At 42.9% G+C, this 21,731-nt stretch overlaps 3 protein-coding genes across 3 annotated transcripts; 2 read left to right on the forward strand and 1 right to left on the reverse strand.

Annotated features, from left to right (window-relative positions):
• The first annotated feature begins 1,095 nt into the window (after positions 1 to 1,095).
• Positions 1,096 to 5,733, forward strand: LOC137908774 (apical junction component 1 homolog). Its single transcript, XM_068753196.1, has 4 exons — positions 1,096 to 1,196; positions 2,924 to 2,994; positions 4,448 to 4,683; positions 4,750 to 5,733. The coding sequence occupies exons 1-4, from the start codon at positions 1,096 to 1,098 to the stop codon at positions 5,731 to 5,733; spliced, it is 1,392 nt and encodes a 463-aa protein (XP_068609297.1).
• Positions 5,734 to 8,877: 3,144 nt separating this feature from the next.
• Positions 8,878 to 15,354, reverse strand: mapkap1 (MAPK associated protein 1). The gene is made up of 12 exons (XM_068752971.1): positions 15,072 to 15,354; positions 14,210 to 14,248; positions 13,824 to 13,913; positions 13,298 to 13,446; positions 12,780 to 12,952; positions 12,511 to 12,687; positions 12,067 to 12,176; positions 11,751 to 11,858; positions 11,184 to 11,324; positions 10,880 to 11,017; positions 10,633 to 10,730; positions 8,878 to 9,917 (listed from the first exon to the last, which is right to left on the reverse strand). The coding sequence occupies exons 1-12, from the start codon at positions 15,352 to 15,354 to the stop codon at positions 9,795 to 9,797; spliced, it is 1,629 nt and encodes a 542-aa protein (XP_068609072.1). The 3' UTR covers positions 8,878 to 9,794.
• Positions 15,355 to 18,230: 2,876 nt separating this feature from the next.
• Positions 18,231 to 21,167, forward strand: LOC137908138 (nuclear receptor subfamily 5 group A member 2-like). Its single transcript, XM_068752491.1, has 6 exons — positions 18,231 to 18,332; positions 18,465 to 18,606; positions 18,902 to 19,536; positions 20,102 to 20,221; positions 20,500 to 20,647; positions 20,920 to 21,167. Exons 1-6 carry the CDS (start codon positions 18,231 to 18,233, stop codon positions 21,165 to 21,167), a joined length of 1,395 nt encoding a protein of 464 aa, XP_068608592.1.
• The last annotated feature ends 564 nt before the right edge of the window (positions 21,168 to 21,731 follow it).

Below are 21,731 nucleotides of genomic sequence, written 5' to 3' on the forward strand. Positions count from 1 at the left end.
AGAGCAGATTTTCAAATGTGCTTTTGACTCATTTCTGTCTTGCTTTTAAATTATTTTTTTTAATATCGATCCTTAGTGATTAGATGGGACATTTGCAAAGGATTACTTCCCTTTTTCTACTGTTGAGGATTGAATAAAACATTGAAATGTAGTGCTTAATTTTCAGACTGTCGTGAGACAGACCAAAAATCAGCACATTTGAGTTTGGCTAAGAAAGAAATTGCCTTTTCTTCTACAAATAACACATTTCCTCCTCATCAACCTTTTCCACTGGTCTTCAGACAGATCTGTTTCTGACTGCCTAAAAACCCACAACCTTCAGTTGAGTTTTAAAGGAGCAAGTAAGAAAGTATACGAGTACCAAAACTTTAAAGTTTGAGTTGGAGAGAATCATTTGAGGGACTGTTACTTATTGTTGGCATCCCGTCTTTTTTATTTTTTATCTGTATTTTTTTCTCTCATTTTATTTTTTCACTGTCTTCTTTGTGTATCCGTTATTTGTTTTTTCAGATTTTGTATGTAAGTTTTTTTGTAAAGTCTCCAGTGTTCAAATTTGTATTTTTAAATGTTTGCACATGTGCATTAAAATAAATGATAAAAAAAAATCTAAAGTTTAGTTTTATTTCATTTGTTGTTATTAAAGAAGATAGACTGTTTTTGTGTTTTTCATCTCTTAAAATGGAAAATAAATGTATATTTCCATTGATCAACGCCGTAAAATAATGTCACTATAATCGGTTAACTGTTCGAAGTGATAACTGAAAACCTGGGGAAATAAATCCTGTACTGCAGGAGAGAGAGATGCTGCTGTGGGTGGCGCTGAGGAAGAGGAGACGCGAGTTATCACTGATGGTCGGGAGGGGAGGGGAGGGGGGGGGGGGGGATATGATGTCAGAAAGCAGCAGCTGAGGACAGAGGCGGCAGCAGCTTCCTCGGCGGAGGCTGAAAGTCGGTGCTGCAGGCGTGATGAGGCAGGGAGAGGGGGGCTTTGCTTGCGGAGGATGTGGATGGTGCAGCGGGCTGCGCATCGATCCTCCCACGTCTGAGCGGAGGGTCTGACCAATAAGGCAGGTATTGCAGTTTCACCTTTCGCACATGCCCGGTGGCGTCATCGGGGGGGGGGCCCGCACCGCTGCCTCGCGTCGCATCCCCGACAGAGATGGAGGAAGGCCACGCCGGGAGTCCGGACTGATGCGGTAAGACACGGGAGCTCTGGTTTATCCGTGCGCGGTGGTCGTGCGTTCTGGTGCGTTTTTAACCCGAGTGAATGTAAATCCATCCTGCCTGTGCGGTGCGACATTAACGCGACGGCCGCGCGGATTGTGCGTGAGCCGGCATCGAGCTTTTCCTGCATGTTCGGATGGACGCGCACGCTCATTCGTCCTACTCGTTATGGGCGCGCGTAAAACTCCCCGCTTGGCTGATGTCGGGCTTCCCGTGCACGAACACTGACATCATCCATTTCAGAAACGTGGCTCGAGGCAACGGGGCAGCAGTCAGGAGAAAACGCACTACGCAGCGTTCCCGCAGCGCAGCGCAGCGATGGATGGATGGATGGATGGATGGATGGACGGACGGACGGATGGATGGATGGCTCTTCTGCCGTCGTCTTTATATCGAGCTTGGATCGTGCGTCTCCGGTTCTTCCAACCATGAATCCTGAAGTTATTTTTGTGCCTCACTAAAATGCCAACACGTTTTACACACCGCTGCGTCCTTGTTCCTGCTGCACTCAATCAATCATATTTTATTTGTATATTCCAAACTGTTGTCCCTGACTACTGGTTTTATTCCCCGACTACTGGTTTTATTCCCTGACTACTGGTTTTATGTTTTTATATGCCTTTTTGTGAACTACAGAAAAGCTACCGTTTAGGGTGCGGTGAATAATAAAGTTGAGATGACACCAATGGATAGCGGTCATTGACATTTAGTCCTTCACCATTCTAACAAACTGTGTTTGATGGAAATATATTAAAGTGCAGCAATGAAACTTTCTTAGGGAATCCACACCTCATCGTCGACTGTGTCAAGAAATCCAGATCAAATTTGATGCAGATTCAAAAGACTGCAGGTTGCACTGTGGTATTATTGGCCAATTAGTAATAAAATAAAATAGTTCTTTGCAACCATACCAGACTTGCAAGGTGTAGCAGATGTGCAAGATAAATTTCAAAGAGGACAAATTTCAAGATATGAAATAATATCATGTGATTTTATTTGTTTGTTTATTTATTTTTTCCATCTTAAGTGACTGTCAAGCTTACCTCAGCATAAAAATGAGACTATTCTAGTCTTCTTGAATTTAAGTTCTTTTTCATGCACAGCTGATGGAATATATACGCTATAAATGTACCAATGGTCAACATTTTTCACTGAAATTCTTGTTGTTGTTTTTTACCTTTCCAGACAACATCAAAATGAAAGCAACTTGATGGATAAAACTAGAGGAGCCCCTTTAAGATGACACGCACAGACCCACCTGACATACTAGTATCATCTGTGCATCAAGATATAAAAGTGATCCCAATTTCTTCACACTACAAGGCCTTGCAACCCTCCGAACAATGTGATTCTACACATTTCAGCACACTGGAAGACAATAAGAGTAAAGTCAATAAAAGGCACTGTTGTACCTTTGACTTTAAATCATTGGAGTTCCCAAAGTCACCCAAATACTCAATGGAGTCCCCATACAGGAAGGGTGACAGGCATGGAGCTAACCCGGATGTTTTCTGGAATGCCTTGGGGCACCAGCAGAGATATCGTTTTTCTGCTCCAGACATTTTCAGCCATCGGTTAACTCCTCAACCAATTGCTGCAGAAATGGCCAGTAAGGTGGTTGTCCCTGAGCAGAAAAGAAGGATTCGGTCAAAAAGTGCACCTCGGGTCCAGACCAATCTCACCTCTGTGTCTTTTGAAGGGGCCTCAACTACAGGACGGAAGGGCAGGGAGTCCCAAAGGGCTTCAAGAAACTCTCGTTGGAGACCAGAAGTATCTCCACGCAGGGAGTCTTCCTATGCAGCAACACGGGCTTATATGCATGAAGTCCATCCTATTAAGCTGCAGCCTCAAGTAGGCGACAGCAGTAAATATTCCTCTCACTATGCTGCTGATAATTCTGAGGATGGTGGGCTGGATAAGGCAGCAACTAGTCCTCATGTCAGGTGTCGGGTGGATATTAAACCTGATGACCCAGCATTACATCATTCGAGACGTAAAAAGGCTACACCCCAAATGGATAAACCTTGGCCGAGGCACTACACTGGTGCAAGCAGGAGTCTGACTCTACCACGGCATTTCTCCTATTCTAGGACACCAACTCCCACTGATTCATTAGGTCCGGAGAGCCAGCAAGCTTATCAAAGTTCCCACAGCATGCCAAGTAGTTACTTACAACCCAAGGATATCCCTTTGCAAAGAACGCCCTCATCAGGTGACTACTATGGGAGGGAACGGAGAGCTCATTCCAGTCCTAATGTGCCAAGCAAGCGCTTTTATGCAGATGATCCAGGCAAATATGTTACTACTACCCCTCCTCAAGCAAGTTCTTATTTTCATGATGAACGTTACACACCTGGACAAACATACACTCCAAATGTGCAATATGTGCAAGATCCAAGGACTCAAAGAGTGCAAGCTGTAGCTCCAAGGTCATATTATCCTGAGATGGAGAATTACCCTTATTCTGTGCAGACAGGTTATCCTAAACCTTATGCAGCAAATGACCCAGGGTTATACATTATACAGACACCTCCAACAAGAATGTTTTATGGGGATGATCCAAGGTCTTATCCAATCCAAACAGCTCCACCAAGATTTTATTATTCTAGCGACATGTACGCAATGCCGCCAGAGCACCATGTACCAGCAAAGGTGTACTATACAGAGGGCCGAAGACATGCAAGAGTCATTCAAGCACAGAAAGATGAGTGGTACAGCTCAGATGCATCTGGTTATTCCACCAATCCTGCATCTTATGCATCTCAAGTCACTCCTACCAGGGTTCGTCAGGAGCCTGTGCCAACTTCCTGGTATACCAACCCATGCATAGAACCTCAAAAAATGGACACAGATTCAAAATCATACTCAAGGTCGTGGGACAATATTCTCAATTCTCGTGTGGAGCGAGAGCAGCCTCTTCCCGTCCAGCGTGGTCAAAGCTATGATGATCTTCTTGAGTCCAGAAAGCCTGGCGCTGCCGGGGACAAACCACAACCCTTGGTCGTCAATCTGTCAAGTTCACCAAGACGTTACGCAGCCTTATCGGTGTCTGATAACTCACTGATTGACAAAAGCCCAACAGAGACAACAAAGAGCACTACTGGGAAACTTTGGTTCGTGACTCCTGAGATAACAATCACTGATAACGACGTTCGACCAGGAACACTTGGTAAGGCTGAAGGACGTTCTGCGAGTTGGGACGTTCTTGACTCCCGAACCACAGAGGATCAAGAAGTGTCTGATTTTCAACGTTCAACCAAAGAGAAGGCACACAACAATGCCTCCCTACAGCAAAGCCTTGAACAACTTGATGAGCTTCTGGCAGACCTCGTGACTGATTACAAGCCACCTAGCAGAAGAGCAAGCGAGGACATTCTTGATCAACTAAAGAAGTTAATTGATGAGGAAGAAGCCGTATCTCTTTCCAGACAGAGCTCAAATACAGGTGCAGAGGAACCGGTTCCTCTTGACAAACAACCAACCTCCATAAGAATTAATCCCGATGTGTTTCAAAACATGGATGAGGCAAGCGATGCACTGAAGACCGCAGATGAGTGTTCCCCAGATCAGAGCCCAGATGAGGACGACACAATGATGTGCTCCAACAACAAATGCCGGAGAACGGAGACCCTGTTCAATGCTTGTCTCTATTTTAAATCCTGCCACAGCTGCTACACCTACTACTGCTCTCGTAACTGTCGTAGGGAGGACTGGGACATTCATAAAGAAAGCTGCCTGTATGGAAGAACTGGCAGCATGTGCCGTCACATCATTAAACACTGCCGGGAGACTGTTGATATCCACAAAGCCTTCTCCCGTATCGCCAAGGTTGGCTACCTTTCCCGAGGTAGAGGAGTCCTGTTCCTTGGTTTTCCAAACAGTATGTCATCCAGTAACTTCCTGCAGTACGGCCTTGACAGTATACAGATGTCTCCTACATATCTGTCCCTCAGAGAGCTCGAAAGCTTTAGAGACAATCTAGGGGACTATTGTAAGGAACTGCAGGAGGCTGGTAAAGAGTATGACCCGAATGAATGTTTCGTTTTGAATGTATCAATTGCTGTTGGCGATCAATTGCTCGACGGGCCATCGCCAAGGAACCACGCTCCAACTGTCCGAAAATATGCAAAGGTAGCGCTGGCATCATTCAGTCCGGAGAGGAAACTACACAAGAAAGAGAGCGATATGGAAACACTGATCCTCACCCCACCCCCGGGGACAACAGATATCGACAAAGAGGGAGAGGAAGGCAGAAAGGCCAGGGAAATCTGCTTCATCAATATACAGCGGGAGTTAAGGATTCGAGGGGTCTTCCTACGCCACGAATACCCACAGGTGTATCAGCAACTCTGTGAGTTTGTGGAACATAACAGAAGGTTCACACCCACAACTATTTATCCCATTGATAAGAGGACCGGCAAACAGTTCTTGTGTATGGTTATGGCTGCCTCTGAGCCGAGGACTTTGGACTGGGTCGGCACGCCGCATCTCCTTGATGACATCATTTAGGTGCACCTTCTGTTGTTGTTACACATGTGCAGAAATACATATATATTGTTACGCATATTTATATAATCAATCTAATTACAAACATTTTGTACTATTTTGTTATAAAAAAGAAATCCCCCCTCACACACACACCTCTACTGATTAATAATCCGCAGTATTATAATATTAAATTATTTATTTAGTCTGGTCATAAATTCATTTCAAAACAACTAGACATTGCCTTTGGTAGGAAATACCAAGACTGTCAGTCAGTTTGTCTGTCTTGATTTCATCAATATGTCTATTTTTCATAAGTGACATTCATGGAACGTCAGGCAGAAAATATTAAATATTATTTTCCTAGCTAATTCAATACTTTCTATGCAAATTTGCAGCATTATTTGAGTATTCTATCACATTCCTGTCAAAATATATTTCTGTTATATTCAAGACATCTGTAAAGATAGCTTTCGTTAACATTGAGATAAAATGTTCAGCGTTTTGGTAGGAATGTGAATACTCATCGCAGGAAAACAATGGAAACGGATCAAAGTTGTGCTACTTGGAAACTAAATAAAAAGTTGGTACAACATTTTTTATTGTTGCTAAGGCAAGAGTGCTATATTCATTATATTCGAGACCTGATACTTAAAGGTTAAAGGTTAGTTCTTTAATTCTGGATCACTGGAGATCACTGGAGCCCTGCTGGACTTGAAGCTACATCTTTAATGAAATGGTGCCAGATACCAGCCACACAGTCGGTGTTGGCCTGTACTGTTTTAGTTTTAAACACTGTGAATAGTGAGAACTGTCTATAAAAAAAAAAAAGCATACACTTTAGTATAATATTAAACTCCTATAATTCTGATGTTGACGAGTTGAATTTTTAGATATATTTATAAATAAAAATATATGAATTAGCAGCAGGAGTTATTGTCTTTAGAACAATGTGAGCCAGATTTGGCACAGTAGCTACATAAATGCTTTAAGAAGACTTTAGCTGTGTATTTGTTAAATGTGCGATTCATATTGTCCCCGTTTTAGTTTTAGCAAATCACAACCGTAGCATTGCTCATTGGTTGCAGACGGTTTTTAAAACTTTTATCAATGCAACTAAGCCATGCTGCCTCATCCCTTCTGATACAGTGCATTTCTTGAGTTTCTTATTCTAGTGTTTTGAAATCAACATTTCCTGTCAGCTCTCTTTAAACAAACAATCAAAAAAAAAAAAAGATTTACCGGTAGCTGAAAGTTATTGTGTTTCAAGCTAAATCGACAAACCATTTCTAGATTATTTGACTGCTAAATACATCAAAATATCTGGAAGATCTTCAGTAAAAGCTGAATAATCGGTTTTCTCCCGTTATAAATTACTAGTTCTCCAACTGTTTACCTTGTGATATCTGCATTCCTCGGAGTTTGAAAGTACATCGAACCTTAAAGCACATATATATTTAAAAATCTATTTCACTGAGTTACTCTTGTTAGGCTGATTCAGTGGAAAGTTACTGCATGTGACTCTTTTCTGTGTTCTAACCTCCTTCTATGGCATTGGTGATAGTAGCTTGCTTGATGAATGGACTTGTGAAAGTGAAACTATGCTGTGTAAGAAAAAGTCAGAATTTTCATATTTCATTGCAAATAACGTGTCAAAGGCAATGAAGAAGAAACCTCACTAAAATCTCTAATAATCTTGTATTTTTTTATACATTCAACATACATTATGTGTCTGGGTGTGTCTATTTATAAACCATTAATAAATGGAATGGGAGCTCTGGGTGTTCTTTGCTGTTCTTTTCGGATACGTTTTTATCCAAGCAGACAGTATTAGAGAGGAAGGCTCACATATTTCTTCAATAGAGTTACGGAAGGGATAGAGGATGATGTCATAGAGGTAAGAGCTCTACTGTAATCATAATAATAACTTTAAAGAAAGCCATATCATCAGATTAGGAAACTTTAAATTGGGGCTTGTATTCTTCTGAAATAAGAAGAATACATTTGTTGTTTGGTTTTAAGATCCAAATAGATTTCTGCGACAGAATAACCACCTGGTTTGGTTCATATCAAAGAAGTAAAGTAAAAAAGTAAAGTTTTTTTGAACTGAGTGGGTTGAAACTTATTTTTAAAGATTTTTCACATTTCATTTTTGAGTGAAACGCAGTGGGTAGCGCTGTTGCGTCACAGCAAGAAGGTCGCGGGTTCTAATCCAACTTGGGGGCTTTCTGTGAGGAGTTCGCATGTTCTCTCCGGGTTCTCCGATTTCCTCCAAAAACACGCATCTTAGGTAAATTGTCCGTAGGTGTGTGTGTGTGTGTGTGTTGCCATGCGATTAACTGGCGGCTTGTCCAGGGTGTACCCTGCTTCAACACCCGCGTCCTGTATTTCAGGTAAAGCCGTCTGGAAAATGAATGAATTCTGAAGTGCAATAAAAACCTGGCATATGAATTCCCTTTTTCTCCATCCCTCCTCTTATGTCTGAGATTAAGGTAAGAGCTTAAACTCACAGCACAGACATTCCCTTTCTGTGCTCCTTCCTTATTCCTGACCTCCATCGGTCTTCCATGCATTTCACCGTAATCACTGAAATCACTCGGACATGGCACTTTGTCATGAGGCGGCTGTGTTCTGTCTGCTCCCTGAATGTAGGCCATGTCAGTGAAAGAATGCAAAGCAGGCCTCTCTCCTCAGGCCGGCCATGGAGCCACACGCCTCAGCTTCTTTTGTGGCTGCAGGCATTCTGACGGGATTGTGGAAGCGCTCTAAGTGCAGCACTGCTGAGGTTCATTCAAGGGAACAGCTCAGCTGTAGCCTCTGTCATTGGAGCTACTCTGGAATGTAGGTCAGGTGACTAAAAGAGGTGACAATTGAGGTCCCCCCAGTACTGGGAAAGTGAATTTATCTGCCAGTGCAGTGCAGTAACGTAACTGGACTTGGAAAGATGTAAAATATATCTGGACACGTCTCTGCAACATTTAATTCAATTCATTTTATTTCCACAGCGCCAGATCATAACAGAAACGTTTCTCATAAAACAGTTTCTGATTCAACTGCACATTCATTGTGGAGTCTGAGGTTTTTCTTTCTCGTTTGTCCTCGGTGTCTCTGTTCCTTGTAGAATGTAGACGATGAGGTTCATCTACACCTGAAGCCACGGTTCTCTGGGTTGAACTGTGACCCCCCCCCCCCATCCCAAGGTTCTGATCACTGAGGGTCTGACAGCAAGAGACGTCGGATGCTACCTTCAACCAAAGATCGCCAGACACCATTAGAAATTGTTGATTCCCACGCCTGGAAGGAAGCCGGGACTATAGCGGTTGCTCCCGAGTTACTTCACTTTTAACTCTAACCCACTGGTGAGACTACAAATCTCATACAGCCTGGAAAGACGTCCGTCCGGATGCCTCAGGAGAAACCTCCGTGAGCAGAGGAGTCCTATTCCGCTGCCACCGGGACCTGGCCCAAATATAGAAAAGACAACTGGTCGATCAATTTCGTGGATGCCATCCCTATTTATGTCAACAAGGGCTGGTTAAATAATGCAAACAAACAAAAAAACAAATCTCAGATTTGTTACTGGATTGCCGTCTAAGCAGCTTTAATACAGCGCGACTTATTGGAGGATGGCGGAGTAATTTATTTTTCATGCAGACTGAGTAATTTCACATTTATATCACCATTTGATATAAATATATATAAATACTTGAGGTTCACTAGATACTTTCTCTTATAATTTCCTTTTCTTGTCCATGGAGGAGAGCGGGAAGCGTTTGGTGTCCAGAACCAACTTGCTGAGGCCGTACCGATCCTCTCCTGATGGATCAAGTTCATTGGCAGTGAATGAAGAACAACAGATGAAGACATGGCAGACAATATATTTCGCTTTCTAAAAAAAAAAAAAAAACAAGTTTGAATTGCTTGCTGAAGCTCAACCATCTTCAGCAGAGTCATGTTTTCTGGCTCGACATTTCTGCCATCCTTCATGTGTGTTTCAGCCGTTGCTGTCTGTCGTCAGGTCAGGTCAGGGACTGTCTCCTGTCATTCCACAGATGGACAGACGGGAGAACGAGGTCCCAGCCCGTCTACTGGCCAGTCTTCTTCTCCTTCTGGAAACTGAAGCTTGTCCGGCGGTTCAGTTTCCGCTGCTTCTGGGCAAAGTACTCCGCTCGAGAGGTGCTGGCCCGAGACTCCAGAATATAGTTCACCTGAAAATAAGCAGGGACATTTCACGTGAAAGATGCAGTCCTCTTTCCTGACATCCACTTCCTTTACCAAAGACACAATCAAAAAATAACAAACCAGAAAAACGATCCCACAGGGTCATGAACTCTAGATCTTTACATACATTCCAGAGAGAATATACTTGGAATGAGATTGATGCAGCTTGTTGTGAGGCAAGGTGAAATTCAAAATATCTTTTTTGACCCTTTCTGGTTGCATTCATGGTCGTATTGTTCCCCTTTATTGGTTTAACATTGATAACTCTTGCCATTTTTGTATGAAAATCTGGTTCTGTCAACATGTCTGACTTTTAGCATTTCAGAACTCGCTTTTGACAGGAACGTGGCGTTGGACTTTTTCAGCACCCAGCAGGTGTTGCACTTCCAGTTCTGTTCTATGGGAGTTATTAAGACCATTCATTGACAGACATCGATTGGGTTAAACAAAAGTGAACCAGAAGAGAAATAGAAGTAAAAAGGGTAAGACTTGGGTTACAGAACACAGAACTATCGACATGTCGGCTGCACAATGCTGCTTTCAAGCACCACTTCCTGGCCGTATCAAAACGGGGTGTGAGTCGATACAAAAGTCTGGTTTTCGCCAGTTCTTTTATGTTGGGTTGGAGTGTCTAGAGTAGAACCCAAACTTTGTCCTTAGAGCAGAGATATGGATTACAGACCTGACCGAGACAGGACTCACCTTTAGCACAATTTCATTGACGGTAGCAGCATCAGACTCGAAGTACAACGGCTTGTAGTCGTGGTTGCTAAGATAAGTGAGCTTAAATATTGCATGACCTAGGAAACACAGCAAAAGCATGTTTAATGAGACAACATAAATCATTCACTGCTCACTATTCTCGCCCGTCTGTTAGCGATGCTGTACGCTTAGACGATTTGAAAGGTGGTTACATCTCTGCAGAGCCCACTCCCACTGCTGCACTTACTGGGGCTTCTCTCCTCGACGAGGTCGCAGGCACAGAGGTGGTCCGAGTCAATAGAGATGGGTTTCTGTCGAATCCAGAACTTGGTACTCGCCTTCTGATTGGTGACGGGATCGATCTCCACTTTCTCCCCTGAAATTCCTGAAGTTGACAAGAAGAGACAAATGTCAGAAACACGATAAGCCCTCATCGTTGGACTGAAGTTCCAAGTTGTGCAACAAACTAATGAGCTGTGTTCCAAATTCTTAGGAGGCTTTGCAGCATTGTCGGTCCAACACACAAATCAGGTGTAGCTAGGTGTACGCACCGAGCTGGACGTCCGTCGTGAAGCGCAGCTTGTGGATCATACTGATCTTGAAGGACTTATAGTGGTGACTGCTCAGCATGTCTTGGACTGTGGTGATGTCAATCGGAGGATCTTCTTCTGAGCTCTCCTCACCCCTGGAGCCTGGAAACAACGGTCAGTGATGGAGTCCTGAGGACTACTACTCATCAGCACGAAGTGGAAGCGAGATTCATTCAAGGCAATTATCCATATTTAAATTCTTAAATATTAGATATTAAATTACATTATTTTCAGAGTGGGAAGTTGAAGTTTGGATTTGAAAAACGCTCCCATTACCAGAAAATCGAGGGCAAATGAGGTCATAAATAAATGTCCCAGATTTCTCTTCCGTCTTTCGAGAGGGGTGAGTCTGGATTAAATCGTTCTGAGCCCATCATTTGTTGATTAGACTTGAATTTTACGTTTTCATCTTGAATACAGCAATGTGCCATCCTCTGATAGAAAATACGGACTGAAATGTATTCCTCCTTCTGTTCCTTGTGAAATCAATGACGGACTCCTGTCCAATCGCTCACTGAGACGACTTACTGTTCTCCCTGACCAGGCAGAACTCCAGCGAGCTCTGGCTCTCCAGCGTCGAGTCCAGGTCTACTGCGATATTTGGCTCCGTCTGCTTCTCCAGACGATACATCGGTCCTGCAAAAGGGGGATGAGACAACAACACACCTCAGTGTCTCTCGTCCTCAGGTGGTTGTCCAACGGTTGCTTCTGTCAGTGCTGCAAAGCCCCTGCTGACCGATCAACCTGATGTGTGTGCGCTCCGGCCTGTATGTGTGTTTAATGTATTGAGTGTAATTGGAACTTTCCCACCGCCGGTTATAGACAGCGACTAACACAGCCTTACCCGAGCCTTTCTGTGAGCCTTTTCTCTTCTTCAGGGCTTTCTGAAGAATTTCTTTCATGGTTACCTTCAAGCTGTCCACAGGGATTAATGAGAAACCATGAGCAGCATTTCTACAGTGGGGAGAAAACAGAGAAGGTTAAAGGTATAGATTTATCTCCATTCAGAGAAGTGGTAGAACTAACAACCACCAGTTCGTCCTCATGACCTCCACAGTTTAGACTGAATGTGAGGCTCTCGTTTCACAGCAACGGATTCTTCCTTTAGCGTTTACACAACACACATCCCGATACGTGTCAAGAATATTCTTTCTACTCCGTTGAGCTTTGAGGACCGCAAAACTACAGAATAGAACAAAACAGTACACAAAAAATACACTACAGTGCAAAGAATGACGCTTGACTATAAGCAACAAATCAAGACAGAGTTGATCATTAAGACACTTACATTCTGACAAACAGCGACTGTCGGGAAGCGAGCCCAGGTGAGGAGTATTTCTCCACCAAGGCGAGGGTGCTGAAACCAAACTTGTGGATCGGCTCATTGGAGTCCAGTGGAGGGAAGTCTGTGTCCACCTCACCGTCGTCCTCGGCAATGTGAAGGCAGTAGGCGGTCACATTTTCACTATTGAAAGATGCGACAGACGAGCGCATAGAGACAGGTGAGCTCGGTTTACAGACGGCGACAGCGCTAACGTGTTTGTAGTTTGTACTCACTTTAATTTGGGTTCTCGTCCCTCACTTGTGTACTGCCAGCAGATGAGCCCAATGAGGTCATGGACCCGGGCATTGGCTATGGTCACCACCGTCATAGGATGCAGCTTCTCCTGAGCCATCTGCATTGAGAGGTAGACGTCGATTTTCTTTGTAGCCGTTGTGCCAATGTGGCCCTGAAAGAAAGCGTGAAAATGTCATTACAATAGTCTCCATTTACACGAGAGAGACGGACAAAAGGAGCTCAAAAGAAGGAGGTCATTTCCTTCAAACTATTTCTTTTTTTCATGTGTACAGCTCAAATTCACAAATAACAATTTGCATCTGATGGCTTTACAATCTGTACAGAGTAACGGCCTCTACCAGTAGAACCAGGTGATGAAAAAGCCTATACACCCGTCACCTCTAAAAGCACAAGGAAAACAAACTCGCTATTGATGGGGTTTCCTTACAAGAAGATAATTAAGGATATACCGCGATATACAGATAAAGAAAAAGACTTAAAAAGTGACATAATGTACCTTTCCATCAAATTTGGAATATTCATTGAAGGGGTTGTTGAGCTGTTGAGGACACTGCTCCAGCCGCAGGGACAGCGTGGATTTGGTTCCTGTTGTCCGCAACCGGTCTTTGAAGTTCTGTTTTTCAAATAGAGAGCCCAGATCCTCGACTGAACAGAAAGCACACACACCAAACGCGCCATTATTTTAAAGCACATTGAACATCGTCATTACTCGCTTGCTGCAACAGAAACGACAGAAACGGAGGGAGTTTCGTGACGATGTAAAAAATGTTACCATCCTGCTGCATATTTTATTACATGGGTTTTTACTTTTAGACGTAAAAGCAGCAGGTCTGTCATCGACAGCGTGTGTTTACCACCGTCACAGGTTCAATCAAAAGGTGGGTTTGTGTTTTGGCGTCCCTGAATTTATAGATAGAATTAAAACATTTTTTTTCTTATTCCACATCCAGAGAAACACGGATGTAAGCGGTGAAACACGACCACAGATTTAGCTTGGGGATGAAACGGAATAAAAAAGGTACCTGATCGGGAGGACCTCCTGTCTTTCCACTGAATGTTTTTACATTTGATTTGGTTCTGCCTTTCCTTCCTTAGCCTTTCAAGTCTTTGTGCTGAAATGAAATGATTACATTTTAGTCACATGCAAAAATGCCAAAGTCATTAAAAGAACAGTTGAACATAAATTGTCATCGGTTCAAAGTCCACTTTGGAAATACCAGTATGCTGTACATTCGACTTTTAACTGGACTCATGAGAGGCAAAGAACAAGACGTATATTGTGTCATGTAATAATTTAATTTGCTCAACCTATTCCCCGCAGACAAATACCACGTGTACACAAAAACGAGACCCAATAAAACGTTGTTTTTGGTCTATCTTTGCAAATCTTCTTCATTTCATATCTTACCAGCGGCCCCTGGTTTGTCACGGCTCTCTTGTTGGAATCCTGATGGGAGAGCCACCACTGGTCAATACTCAAAAATCCGAAAGTCTCAGAGGAATGCAGCTCTCTACCCAGATCCCAGAGCCCAGATCAGCGCTGCCCCAACTCAGCACGAAAGCCAAAAGAAGCCAAAAGAAGACATGCTGCCTACCTTTGTCTCCGTCACCAGAAGCCTACAAATGTTACACGTCAATGCAGCATAGTCACACGTGTGTGCTATGCGCATTGATATTACACACCCATATCCCAACATCAACAACATACTCTCATTTGATGACTGATTTGATGTTGATTAGATCAGACCTAAACAGCAGAAGACCAATCCTGTCATCCTTGAGAGAAAAGAGACTAGCAGCTGCTGCCGTTAGAAAAATGTCTCATAAACTTCCTTGCGTGTCTTTCCCATTGTTTCCTGTCCCATTTCTGTGGACAAACTATCAAAGGAAAACATGCCCAAATGTTAAAGTGCTGCTCCTTTCCTGTAGTTGCTGAAATAAAGTCAATTTAAAGAAAATAATTAAATTCTAAGAAGTGTCACTTGTATTAGAAATGTATAATCTGACGCAGCAAAATAATTAAAGAGCAGGATTTTTTATTGTGATACTTACCTCAGAGCTATAATATTAACGTGAACGGTGAACCCCATGCTTTCCACTTTCCTTATATCGCACACAATTTGACTTTAGCCTCACTAAAACATTGTCCCAGATTAGACACACAAACCCCTCCAAACTGCAGAACAGGCTTTTTAGGTCAATCCCACGAGGAGGTGGGCTTGACAGAAAGCCTGGCCTGCTAACCAGCCAGAGCCTGGAGATGAGCCTACCTGTGTTGGAGCGCCGACGGATGCCGAAGTCCCAACTGGAGGTGATGTCCATGGACTGGGAGAGGTCACAGGCATGACTGTCCGGCACGCTGCTGCCCCCCTCACTGACAGAGCCGGATCCGGTTGACCCACAGCTGCTGCCAGGCACCAGAGCCAGCTGGCACTTCTCCAGATCCACATCCTGGTCTATTAGTACCATCTCACACATTCCTGTATCATCACTGGTCACATGAGACTGTCTGATGTGGGCCAAAATAATGGCTGGGTTGTCCAAGAATGCCATTTCCTGTGGTTTATGAAGTGTGCTTTACAGATCCAGGGGCTTGTCTTTGTCTCAAATAATCCCCTTTTGCTTCCCTTCAGTCTCTCTCTGTGAAAGCTGAGGTAGTCGTTGAAGACAACTGGAGAACAGCCAGCTTCATCATTTCTTTATCATCCTTAAGACTCTCAGCCCCAAGAAGGAAAGGTGCCGTTACCTGTTTGAAGCAAAACCCACAGTTAATATGATGTAGGCTGGAAATAGTGAATTAAGTTTGAGAGTTACAACCAAATCCTCTGAAAAAGCAAGACAACCATTCATAATGCTAATTTATGATACAAGACAACTTCCATCATAGTTGAGGGGGGGGGGGGGGGGGGGATAAATGATGTTGGCATCATTGATCTATTGTATTGACTAGTAAACAAATGGCCGTCTTGACTATTAACACTGTAAACACAAAGCTGTTGATAATGACAACACGCAGATGACAGCTATGAGTCAGGGCAAGGGTAACTTCACACACACGCACGTTAGCGTGATAACAAATGTAGAAAAAGGGATGTTATTACGCGTAGAGGAACAAAGACAAGCAAATAAAAACAAAACGCACAGAAGCACAGTGTTATTAGTTTAGTTGGACCAAATTCTGTAAAGATGCTAACTGCAGCTAATGGCAACATGAACTAGCTAGGCTGAACGTCAGAAACCGACATGCCAATTAAATCCTGGCTTCTATATACAACAGAATGAGCGGTACATTTTCCTCTTGGCACATTAATGCTCCCGCCTACCAACAGATTAACGAGTAACGTTTAGCAGCAGATTCGGCATTAGCTACAGTAGCCTAGCATGCCTTAGGTCTCCTAAACCTCCCTCACCTCCCGGGTGACCTTAAAACGACACTAGACATTATCTAGAAAGTTCACATTTGGCATTCAGCACCTTTAGAATTTACATCCTCTAATAATGTTCCTTTCCCACCAAGCATACTCACCACAGCGGGAAGAACGCTTCCTGAATAGCGGAGGACCAATACATTCATAATAAAATGTGTTTACTTCCGTAAAGAGTGTTTACTTCCGGTTCCGGATTTATTTATGTTTATTTTTTTTTATTAATAATAAAAAAATACGACTACAAACAGCGAAACCACAAAGACAACGCATAACAATATAAAATGACCAGATGAGACAAATATATTAACAAATAAATGTTAGATTAAAATACACAACAAGACCCCGCTGAGAGCTACATCCGGCTACGTCACGGTCAGAAGCGGAAGACAAATGTCTGTCAATTTTCCTCATGCTTTCGTCATGTATGATATATAATGGGTTGGTTCAATACATATCAGTGTATTAGAAATTTCATGTTTATTCAATTGTCAAACTTTAATATAATTATTTATTTTTACATAATGAAATGGAGAAAGTAACCATCCATCCATCCATCTTATCTCCAGCCTCTTATCCACCTTGCAGGTGTTGCACATAGAAAAGAATCAACCCTGGAACCGTCTTGCTGTGAAGTAACTCCACAGACTCTGTCATTGCAGCATTTAATTTTGTAGAATACATATTTCAGAGAGAGAGAGAGAGAGAGAGGGGGAGAGAGAGAGAGAGTATGGAGGCCACACATACACGTAAGATGTGGTTGACCCAGACCACAAAAATACAAACAAACCTCAGCTGACGTTACTCAAAGCAGTGTAAAATGAACACCTTCAAAATTCACTGAATTAATTTCATTATATTCAAACTCATCATTTCACAGGAGTACAATCTTCACTTATGGTATGTGATGTTTTCTTCATGGAAAAAAAGATGTTTTAAATTCTCATAAAGTGCTGTATTTTGTAATGGTGGATCATTTCTTTAGTAAGTACACAGTAATATATGCGGCTGTCACACAGGGGAGGTGCATGAAGAGGGAACAGGTGAGTCAGTGACAGTGACAAGACAGTTCATTGGCTGGAGCTCTAGACTGAGGTTGGATCAAAACCACGGCGAGTCCGTCCTCTACAGAAAGATCAATAGAACTTAGTGATGCACTGATCAGGTATCATCAATGCAGCTGGAGGAACACTGGGACCAACTTTGATTCAACATTCCCCATTTAACAGGTACGGTGCATGCTCTGGGTAGCACATGCTAATTGTTTATTTCCACTTGATGGTCATAAAAAATGTTTTATTATTCACTTTCAGAACCAGTACATTTAGTAAATGCAATTACTTGTTGTTGCTGTTTTTTATTATTATATACTTATAGCTGAGCGATTTGATTAATCATTCAATCAAAACTACAGCTGGTGCATTTCATTTTTAATTATCATTTTCATTTTATAATCTGTTATGCTATGCTATTTTATGTTACATTATGTTTTGTTATGCCAATCTTTTTCATGCCTTGCACCCCTAGAAAACTTTTGACATGTTCTTGCAACCCGTAAAAAAAGTAATATCTCATACAAAGATGAAGAATCCAATTTATACTAAATTTGAACAACAAATTAATTGAAGCTATGTGTATAAAGGTAATAGCAAAAATACTAAATGACTAAATTTAGATGTGTAACCAAATTCAATTTATTTATTTACTATTTTTGTTGAGTTGCCCAATCCAAGGTCCCCCCCCCCCCCAAAAAAAAGGCACCCTCAAAAGTGATGTGAGCACCCCCGGTTGGGAACCCCTGTGTCATGCTATGTCATGCTATGTCATGTTATGTCATGTTCTAGGGCCATATAGCTGCGTTCCACTCAACCATCACCACCATCTCGCTCGCTCCATCTTTGCATGTCTACAGGCCCTTTGTGCGAGCGTGTGTGTGTGTGTGTGTGTGTGTGTCCTTTCCTGGGTATAAGGACGGTATCGTGTTGTATTTTTAATTTTTCTAGAATGCAGCACAGGCATGAAATGGGCCTGGAGGAATCATGCCCAGTCTGTGGAGATAAGGTCTCTGGCTACCACTACGGTCTTCTCACCTGTGAAAGTTGCAAGGTACATTTTATTTTTCAGTTGAATTGTTCTTGCCGCTTTGTGTCTCTCTATGTTTAGAGTTGTTTGTAGAGAGTGGTTGTCAAACAGCTTATAATAAAGTGGGTACTTTGCATTCTTCTTCATTTCTTGCAGGGATTTTTCAAAAGAACCGTTCAAAACAACAAGAAATATGTCTGTGCAGAGAACCAGGAATGCAAAATTGATAAAACTCAAAGGAAAAGGTGTCCATTCTGCAGATTTCAGAAGTGTCTTTATGCTGGAATGCGACTGGAAGGTAAGTAGGTGTTCTCAGTTGTAGCCTGTCTGTCAGGATTTTTTTTTATCCCCAGCTGGTAAAATACAGCAGCGTCCATTTCCCTTAAAAAGTTGGTTTTGCACACAGTAAGTACAGTCCAGTTAAAATTCAATCCCTTTGCTTCTTGTGCCTAAAGTTGAACCCGGATTGCAATGCCTTTGAAGTAAAATAAAAGTGACACATCCTCCATGAACCTGTGCCATAGACTGTAAATCGTGGTTGAAGGCTCTGGTGTTACCAAATAATGGTTCTAAACATAAACATTTCTCATCAGCTGTTCGTGCAGATCGGATGCGCGGCGGCAGAAACAAGTTTGGGCCGATGTATAAGCGTGACCGTGCCCTCAAGCTGCAGAGAAAGGCCTTGATTCAAGCAAGTGGCTTCAGAATCGAGAGCAGCTCAACAGCGGTTTCTTCAATTCACCAGATAGGCTTCGCTTTTGCTGGTGGCTTAAGCCCAGCTCCTATCCTTCACAGCATTCAGCTACCCGCAGCACAGAGGGGTAATATCAGCTACCAGCCTCCATCACTGTGTTCACTCCTGCCCTCCAGCTCAATTTGTGCCGCCCACTACCAGTCTACCTCCTCTAACTGGGCTCTGAACACAGAGCACATTATCAACCATGCAAGGTTCCCAGGAGCCGCAGCAGGAATCAGCTCAGGCAAACTACACCCACGGCCTTTGTCAGTGCCAGGTCCCAGGATACCTTATCTAGTAATGGAGTTTCTGCGCTGCGATCCAGATGAGTTACAGTTGCAGAATAAGATCAATGATCATCTCCTGCAAGAGCAGAGATGGGAGAAAGGAGGACACTCCAGCACTTTCAGCCTGATGTGCCTCATGGCTGACCAGACACTGTTCTCCATCGTAGAGTGGGCTCGCACATCCCTCTTCTTCAAACAACTCAAGGTAAGATCCTGTTGATTTTGCTTTTTGTAAATAATTTAAAGCTCGTTAAAAATAAAATAACCTTCACTATGTGATACAGTCTCAAATAGGTCTAAGTGAACAATCGGTGTTCTGCAAGAGTCAGTCCTAGGTCTGTTATTGTTTTGCATTTTAATTATGATATTGAACAATACATATACGTACAGATGAGCTGGTAACTGCCAAGCTTACAATTGCAATAAAAAGAATTACACCACTTTGTAAAAGTCACAATCCTATTTGGAGATTATTCAGGAATGCCTGGCAAAACTAGCAAGTTAGCAAAAACTCTGGCCTGTAAGCAGTTGTAGCCTCTGAGATAATTTGTTCCTCTTGTCTAGAGAATGCAGGTGTTATAATTTTGTGTCTTCAAACAATGCAGAAGTATTTGTTTGGTGCAGGACAGGTAAATGTATTGATCCTGACTGTGGGTCATTGCAAACTTAAGCAAGCCCAGTTGATTCTTCTTTTTTTGAGTCTTGTTGATGATTGTTGAAATAAAATAATTTCTGATTAAATGTTTGTGATTCTTGCCTTCTGTGCTGAGGTGAGCGACCAGATGAAACTGTTGCACAACTGTTGGAGTGATCTTTTGCTGCTAGACATCATCTCAAGACAGGTCCTATTTGGCAAAGAAGGCAGTCTGCTCCTGGTCACTGGGCAACAGGTAAAATGATCACTCAATCAAGTCCCATCCTCAAGCTGATGGTGGCTTTGAAATATACTTACATTAGTTCATGCTCTTTACAACAGTTCAGCTTATTTTATGTAAATAAATAAAAAAAACCTTGAACTAAACTGTTTGATACCAGCCTTTTAGCCAGCAACCAGTAGAAAGTTACAGATATACAAGACAACTTATTTTGGATTTTAGCATCCATATTCTAAAAAAGCGACATAGAGGGAGGCATAAATGACATCCTAACATCTTGTTCTTTGGTTCAGATGGAAATGTCAGATATAACCTTGCATACTAGTCCCACATTGGCCAGCCTAGTCCAGAGAGGACAGGAGCTGGTTGAGAAGTTCCAGATCCTGAAGGTGGACCGCCAAGAATTCTCATGCATCAAGTTCCTCATCCTGTTTAACTCAGGTTAGTGACAATTGACACTTTAAATTCATAACGTTTCTTTATAAGCAGGTGGTTGGATGGGGTGGATCTCTTCTGGGGATCCTTTGTGATTAGGACTGCCCTGCCTTTGGTTAGCCACACTGGGTAGTTCCCAACCCTTAACAGCTGGCTCACCTGTGCTGCTCGGTGTTCATGGAGTGTTGTTAAATCAATTCTATAAGTTTAAGGGGTCTGACAACTTTGGATGCATTTCCTGTCATTGGTTGTTATTTCCCCTTTTTCCCCCTATCCAGATGTGAAAGAGCTTGAGGACCATCCATACATAAAGAGTGTACAGGAGCAAGTACAGGGAGCACTGCTGGAGTACACGTTGTGTACTTTCTGTCACCTCCCTGGACGCTTCAGTCACCTGTTGCTGCACGTGTCCGAGCTGCGGTCTCTCAGCGCCATGGCTGAAGACTACCTGTTCTGCAAACATCTGAGCAATGAAGTGCCCCACAACAGCTTGCTCATCGAGATGCTCTACGCGAAGCGCAGCTGAGCATGAAGATGCTGTACTGTCATCCATTCGTTTTTGCTAGCTTCTAATTCTGTGCAGGGTTTGCCGGAGGACTGAGGCCTATCGCAGCTAACACAGGGCGAGAGGCGGTGTGTAGCCTGAACACATCGCCAGGCGCCAGCTCATCACAGGGGACAGACACCATCTTGATTTGACATATTTCCTCTTGCATAGGGATTCAAGTGAACGTTCACGAGTTCAAGCAAGGCCAGGCCAAAAGTCCTGAGAACTGATGGAGGTACTGACGGCCCAGTCCAGCAGTGATGAAGGAAGTCAATGATGCTGAGATGATAGCGACCATACAAGCTTAGAGACAAGTCTGTGTCACTTGTAAGTGCTCATAACGCATCCTTAGAGAACACATGCTGGGATACACGATGCTTGCGATGTAATCCAAGATAACATGATGGAGCACGAAGGCTTATTACAGGTTAAAGTCTGAGCGCATTAAAGCTTGTTATTGTTCACCAACATCCCAACGATTAAACCACCTGTTTTATTCAAAAGCTTAATCAATATAATGCACTGTTCTTGTCACGTGGGGGC

The sequence above is a fragment of the Brachionichthys hirsutus genome, chromosome 19 (assembly GCF_040956055.1).
Source record: "Brachionichthys hirsutus isolate HB-005 chromosome 19, CSIRO-AGI_Bhir_v1, whole genome shotgun sequence".
In the NCBI taxonomy this organism is placed as follows: Eukaryota; Metazoa; Chordata; class Actinopteri; order Lophiiformes; family Brachionichthyidae; genus Brachionichthys; species Brachionichthys hirsutus.